A 7496-nucleotide genomic window follows, 5' to 3' on the forward strand; every position below is an offset into this window, starting at 1 on the left:
ACATTCAGAGCGAGTGCTCTCTCTAAGATAATAAGTTTCCAGTAATATATCACACTGAACGGATAACATCCTGTCAGTCATCAGCTATCATTTCACTTTGTCCCTCAATTTTTTATTCTGTTTATAAGCTGAGGCTTTGTAGGTTTTGGTAGTAAATGATTGTAGATGTAGGGGATTTGTCAGAGCTTATTGATGCCCCCTGCCCCTGCCGTGGGTATCTGCATACAAACCAACAACTGAGCCCCGTGCGATAACCTTGTATCCTGTAATGAATAATTTCAGCACCTGGGAGCTTAATCCCTTTATTGGTGGACCTTGAGGCCTTTTTTTCTTGTTCAACCTGATAATAAATACACTCTGTGAATACTCACCATTGCTTTCTACAATTACAAGACACATCAAACCTGTGCATCCGTTTGTGTTTGTGTGCAGCACCACCAATAAGTTTTCATTGTCCTCAAAGGTTTAAAGACTTATTGACCCACAACAAGGCAAAGACAAGACAAAAATTAATGCGCGCATATTGGCTTCAAGCTTCGGTGAACAAGAGTGATTATGAAGTGTGTGTATGTGTGTGTGTGTGTGTGTGTGTGTGTGTGTGTGTGTGTGTACAGTGTGTGTGTGTGTGTGTGTGTGTGTGTGTGTGTGTGTGTGTGTGTGTGTGTGTGTACAGCGTGTGTGTGTGTTTGTACTTCTCACATTGTGGAGCTTTAAAGTGATGTAACTTTAGGAAAGTGAGAATTTTTTTTGGTTGTGTTTGGCCTCGCTGTGACTTGGGGTTGCAGCTAGATTCAGTATCAGTGTTGAAGTTTGGTTAGGGGGTTTGGGAAATATGATGTAACAACAATGCATATTTGACAGACCACGTCAGATCAGTCACAGATTGATTGTACTGAAGAAACAGAGAAGACCATGAAATGCTAAATTGATTTTTCGCTATGCCCCTCAGTTACTAGGTGTGTATCCATCCACTTGTTTTTGTGAGTGGAAATGTCAAAACTCAAAATAACCCAGAAAGGTTTTTTATGCTTGGCTGAGATGGAAAAGTTGGTGCAAAATGTGACCCAGTGCAACGGAAACTGACTCATACATGAAGCATGTGACTTCTTGTATGTCAAGAAGCTTCCGGTCTGAGATGAGGAGACTACAACCTTTAAAATAAATACATGCAACAAACATAAATGCCACATTTCCATCATGTTTTCTACACTTTTTCCGCACTATTTGAGATATTTAAGGTCGTTGTGTCCTCATCTTCTTTTGCAATGGTAGCATTAGAGGCACCTACTTCACCAATATTTGCAACTTGCAACATAGTGGATGAAAACTTGCATGATTTCTAAAAACATTTGCATTAGATTTGGATGGAAACCTGTACCTTAAACCTGTATTTAAGTGGATATCAGGCTCAGGCTGTTAAACATTAGGGTGGTTAACTATAGGAGCAAGTTGGTTGCAGCTCTTTTGCTCCTGGGTTTTTGATTTTAGAGAAAGATACAAATCAAAAAAAGAGAAAAGTTCACCTTGCAGTGCTCATTTACATTTATTAATCTATGATTCGACGATCACATTTTCACTATTCAGGCTAACCCATATGTAAAGTCTGCAGTATAGCTAGTTGTAGGCCTACATTTGAACCTCATGAATACTAAAAAGAAATATGACCTATAATACTGGCCTATATGTAGTGTAGTGAGTGGAAATTAGTCACACACTAATGTTACTGGATAGAATTATCTTTAATGATATCGCCCTTTTAATCACAGATCAGTCAAACATTGTGATCCAATTCCAATCGGACGATAATGACGACACAATTATTGAATTTAAACTGAGTTAACTATCACTGGTTGTCTGTTTGTAGACCTTATTGGGAGCTATTTCTACATTAGCCATTCACAAATTCTCAATTTTCCACATTGGGAAGCCTTCACTGGTTAAATGTTAACACATTTCTGTACACAAACACACACACGCTGTTAACACCCACGGTGTTGCAAAAAAAAAGAAATCGTGTGGAGGCATAAATAGAAATCATACTGTTTGCGTCATCCTTCTGATTGAGGGACTGCCTGCAGCTGCCATTCCAGTTTAAATTTTTTACTTCACTTCGGTTAAGCTTTGATAGATTGAATGACGTCATTAAAATTGAACTTGGTGCATTCATGTTCCATGGAAGAACCGTGTACTTTATATGAACCCCTCTACTGGGAGTTACTCTTCATATCTGCCGGTATAAAACTATTACATTTATTTTGAGGGTGTATTTTTTTTACTTTCATGTTGAAAACACTGCTGAATGCTGAAACTAAACCTTATATTTCTTATTTATTTATTTATTTTTTGAAGGAGTACTTCAGATTTTGCGTAAAACCAACTGTGTCTCAGGTGTATAACATTTTATTTTCATGTATTTTAATCTCTGTTGGGCGAAACAGGAGAGAATTAACATTTATATGTAACATTTACGGACCAGATGGTGGGTCAGATTTTAATCTTCATGATAACATGCAATGCCGTGCAAGCTAAGGAGAACAGCGTCAGGTTGAATGCTCACATATCATCTTTCCCATATAACATGGAAAGACTACTACAACAGGACAATACTTTAATATTATGATGGGTTTGATGGTTATTTGATATTTGTCTTGTATAAAAGCTACATGGTGCGTTGTGCCTAAATAATATGGCAAAGATATGTCTTAGCGGAGGTGTAATTTTGAGTTAAATGGATTAAGACTTCTCAGGACTATGAAGCATCAAGCTGCATTAATTAACACTTGTAACAGTGATAATATTTAACAGAAAACAAAAGGTTTTAGTAGAGTAAATATGTGTAAATATACAGTTGATTTACTAACTCTTTAATATAAAACCTTCAGTAAATGCGTTAATGTTAAAGTACAATGTTCAAGGCTTTAACCAGTATTGATTTTTATAATCCTGATACACAGTAAACCCATACACGCCACTGAGTGTGATAATAACCTGTAGCTTTTCAACCTGTGATACAGTGAAAACATCTTGTTCTCGGGGTGAGAACAGCCAAACATCACAGCATTATTAGGTATAAGAATCTTAACTTTGCTTGTTCCAGCCCATTTTTCAAAGCCCTGCCACCCAGCGTTTCCACTACGATGTGACAGCGCTGTGAACTGCTTTGTCTCGACGCTGACATCCGTAGGAAGGAGGGGGTGACAGAAAGCTTAAGTCTCTGAGAAATGAGCCCACGTTGGCTTCATCATTTAAACACTTTCTTGCTTCTGAAGTTCGATTCGAGGCCATAACTTTGTCTTGATTTGTTAGAAATATCATTCTTTGTATTGGATTTATTATTTTGATCGTATTATGTGAATTTGTATTAATTTTATTCCCCTTTTAGTTTTTTTAAATGATGTTGTCGGAGCCTGAAGGACACATGATGGATCAGACTGGAACCTGCTGTATAATAGACCTTTTTCAGAGCAACTATTTCTACATTAAAGGTCCAGTGTGTAACATTGAGGAGGATCTATTGGGAGAAATGGAAGATAATATTCACAGGTATGATTTTATTAGTGTTTAATCACCTGAATGTAGGAAGTGTTTTGTTTTTGTTACCTTGCAATGAGACTTTTTTAGTAGCCCAGAAGGGACAAACCAAACACGGGCTCTAAATAGGGGCCACCATAATTTCTCCTTTGCCCTCCAATAAACACGGATGATACCAATGATTCTAATTAAGGCTCCGTTCCATTTAGTGTAGCAGAGCCTCCCCAGTTAGCCAACATGCACAATAGCAGCACCCGGACTCTGTTTGACCTGAATGGAACAGAGCCTTAATTAAAATATAACACCTGTGTTTACTCGACTATTTAATGTCAAAATATGGCTGCTGTGAAAAAGGTCTATAGCAGGGCTGCCCAAAGAGGGGCCAAAGGGTATGATTTGGCAAAAAAACCCAAAACAATTAAAGAACTATTTCAAGGACCAGCGTGTAGGATTCAGTGACATCTAGTGGTGAAGATGCAGATTGCAACCGACTGAATACTGCCCAGCCTTTCCAAGTGCAAACAAGAAACAGTGGCTGCATAAAAACTAAGAAACAAAGAATAAGAGACCCGATCTACTGTGTAGATAAAAACATCTCGTTCGGTAACAAAAACACAACGATTCTTATTTTCAGGTGATTATACACTGGTGAAAACACACCAGTGAATATTATATTCAGTGTCTGCCAATAGATCCTCCTAAATGTTACACACTGGACCTTTAAAAATAAAAAACACAATATATAAAATTACTGTTTTAAGTATTTAAATAGATTCCTTTTTATTTTTCATAATCCGAGCAATTTAGGATCTTAGTACCCATCAGTAAGTTTCAGTTTAGGCTCTCAAAGAGAAGAAATTGAACCTTGTATTTGTCTCAATGTGAAGTCAGCTTGTTGAAGTCTTTTATTTTGAAGGTCAGGTCTTTGCTACGTATCTAAAAACAACTTTTAGTTCAGTTTTTTTTTTTAAAAAGTCTGATTTTTCAACAAACACCCACACCTTTGTTTTCACGTCACATCTCACTTTCACCGTCACGTTGCCGGTAGTTTTTTTTTTTTTTTTTTTGTCCGACAGCCCCTGAACGCGGCGCTGCTCCCATCCTACGTGAATGCAGCATAAACTGTTGAGGTGATCCATGGCAACAGAGGAGCAGCAACCAACCGCTGAGTGAGCCTCACACACACACACATACACATACACACACACACACACACACACACATTCACACACTCACTCACACATACCTTCAATCTCTTCACACTCAACGTCAATGTTAACCGGAATGCACCGAGGGAGGAATCACTCGTAACGGCTCCCGTTGACTGATTTTCCCGTATCAAGGTGACCGACCGGGAGCCAGCCAGCCAGTTGCCCGAAAAACAAAGCTCCACATCGGCGCCAGGTGACAGCAGGCAGCACCCGCACCTCGGAGCACTGAAAACGGACACATTTTTTTCTTTTGACAAGATGGTAGTTGCGAACGTTTCTGGGGCTTAAACCACAAATATCACCCTTAGTATCCGGATCTGAGCAAAATGAGAGCAATTCTTAACAGTTTGTGGGCAAAAAAGACTTAATTATCTTTATTATTATATATTTTTTTGTTGTTGTTGTGCCTCTCTCTGCAAAAACCAGACACTGTCCCGGTCCTCTCTCAGCAGCAGCGTCCAGCTCATTATTACAGCTCCCGTATCTCTCTCCAGCATCTCAAGCATCGTAGTGAAGATGGCGACTGGGTCGGGTTGGCAGCAGTATTACTGCCCTGCCGGTCAGGGGAAATTTAGTTCATCCTCCGCATCCAGCGTGTCCTTTCAGACCGGCATCGCCATGGAATATACCCAAGACCTGCACCTGAAGATGAGCAAGAAAATAGCACAGCTAACAAAGGTAAGGATGTGTTATTATGAGGCCTCTCCTCCACTCTCTCTCTCTCTCTCTCTCTCTCTCTCTCTCTCTCTCTGAGCGGTGTTATCAACCCTTGGGTTAGACCCTGTGCCTCCCTCGTTCTCGTGTGAGAGAGCTGGGCACCAAACTCCGTAAGGAATTTTACCTATTTAGCATTTTATCTGTTATTGGCGAATGTTTCGAAGAGGTGTAAGACGAATTTGAGTTTTTTTCTTAATGTAAAGATACCTCTATTACTTTCGGCTCCCGTGTAACACAAAAAGCACTAATTCCTCTGATAAAAATAATTAACTTTTACAATTTGCTCCCGCCGCTCACCAACACAGTGTTTTTTTTGGTGGAGGGAAACTGCGTCTCAGAGACGATCAAAAGTTGGATTTTAATCTAAATGCGTGCTGCATGATGTTTGAATTGTGTGCCGAATTAAAACGCAGCTACTGTTTTTCTCTCTAAAGTATCTTAAGACACATTATAAAAGCATGCATTGTTGTCAAAACAGCAAAAAAGCTTAAATCTGTGTAATCCTTCAACGGAGTTTGGGGGAAAATCCTCGTTCTTACTAGAAAGAGCTCGGGAGGTACGAGCTGCCTGGAGGAGTCTGTTCGGATGCTGCATCCATCAATAACGGGTCATTAGCCACGACAATGATCAGATCAGTCATTAATCACCCATTGTAACACAGACTGTGCTGGCATTTTGTTTTACTTGCCCATGTTAATGTTGTTCTTGGGGTGGGGTGGTGATGGTGGTGATGGTGGTGGTGGTGGTGGGGGGGCTTATAAATAATTCTGCTTGCTAAATAAGGCACTTGCTCCAAACTTTGATCCCTCATGATGACAAGCAGTACTGGAAAAGGAGACATAGATTGAAAATAAGACACAGGCTCTGCAAAAAAAACTGTGCATTTGAATATCATTTTACAGTATACAACCCCCCCCTCCTTTATTTGCTTATCTAGAATATTTTATTCCATGCCTGCAATTCCCCAAAGCCAGAGCATACAGTGTGTGCGTTGAATTAGAATATTTTGCCTTCTGATGTTTCAGTATTTATTCACACAGCATCTTTAGTTCCCACAAACGGCGTACTGTTAATAAAGTATACATCAGCTTTATGAGCGCACTGATAGGAATTAATTCAGTTAAAACATTTTATTTGCTTTAGCCCTGCTCACTGGGAGGTTCTACTTCCACTTCGACTGCACCTTTTGGGCTTTCAAGGGCATTTCAAATGCTTTTTTTGCCCTGAGGGGCAGTGCTTTCATCTCTCACTCGCCCCAAATGACAGGGTTCCAACTTCTAACAGAGTAGTAGCAACCTCTCAACAACATTCGCCCAGGGTCAAAGCACGTTTGTGGCTCCGCTGTGTCATTATCGTTAAGCCGTGGGTCTGCCGGTGCCTCACACGTGCTTCCAGGTGGCTTTTTGGAGATGCCTCCTGTTGCTACTGAAGGGGTTTGACACATCAAATCAGTTATATCCTCCAAGGATTCGCCACTGACACTAACATAAGATTTGTGCTCTCAGTATTTTCTCTTTGTGCTGAGGAAGTGGAGGATGGGATGGGAAGTAAAAAAATATCATAATTCAGCAGCCTTGGGCGAAGTGTGTGCCAAGTGTTTGTGCAGTGTGGGCTCTTTAAAGTTTGAAAGAGACCTTTTAACCTTGTTAGCTAGTTCTTCACATCACAGCATCCAGTATACCTGTTTAACAAAAAACACAGAGGGAATTACACACATTATGTTTGCTTATTTTCTGTTTGAAAGTACTTTTTACTTCTTTCTTTTTAGTTTTTCTTACCAGTAGGCCCACTGGGAGTTCAGTTAACAGATACAATGATCCCAGTATTCAGCCGACTTTGCTATTCAGTTGCCACCACAAGGAAATGATGAGATTAAATATTCAGTATGACTGAAGTTTAATACTACATTGTTATTTTAGATATTAAATGAACACTTTTTAGCAGCAGTTTGACGTTTACTGTGCTTTTAAATCCTTTACGTGCAACCTCAGAAGTTAAACAGAAGTCTCAGTGTGGAAGGAATCATAGTTGTGTTAC

At 39.7% G+C, this 7496-nt stretch overlaps 1 protein-coding gene across 4 annotated transcripts in view; it reads left to right on the forward strand.

The window, feature by feature from the left end:
• The first annotated feature begins 4642 nt into the window (after positions 1 to 4642).
• Positions 4643 to 7496, forward strand: part of fam184ab (family with sequence similarity 184 member Ab) — a 131292-nt gene continuing 128438 nt past the window's right edge. For 2 of the 4 annotated variants that reach the window (XM_051409749.1, XM_051409750.1), the window contains exon 1: positions 4643 to 5420. In XM_051409749.1, coding sequence (XP_051265709.1) covers positions 5259 to 5420 — 162 coding nt within the window. In that variant the 5' untranslated portion in view covers positions 4643 to 5258. The remainder of the gene's footprint in view (positions 5421 to 7496) is intronic. The other 2 variants (XM_051409751.1, XM_051409752.1) reach the window with 1 other exon arrangement.

The sequence above is a fragment of the Dicentrarchus labrax genome, unplaced genomic scaffold (genome assembly GCF_905237075.1).
Source record: "Dicentrarchus labrax unplaced genomic scaffold, dlabrax2021, whole genome shotgun sequence".
Lineage (NCBI taxonomy): Eukaryota > Metazoa > Chordata > Actinopteri > Moronidae > Dicentrarchus > Dicentrarchus labrax.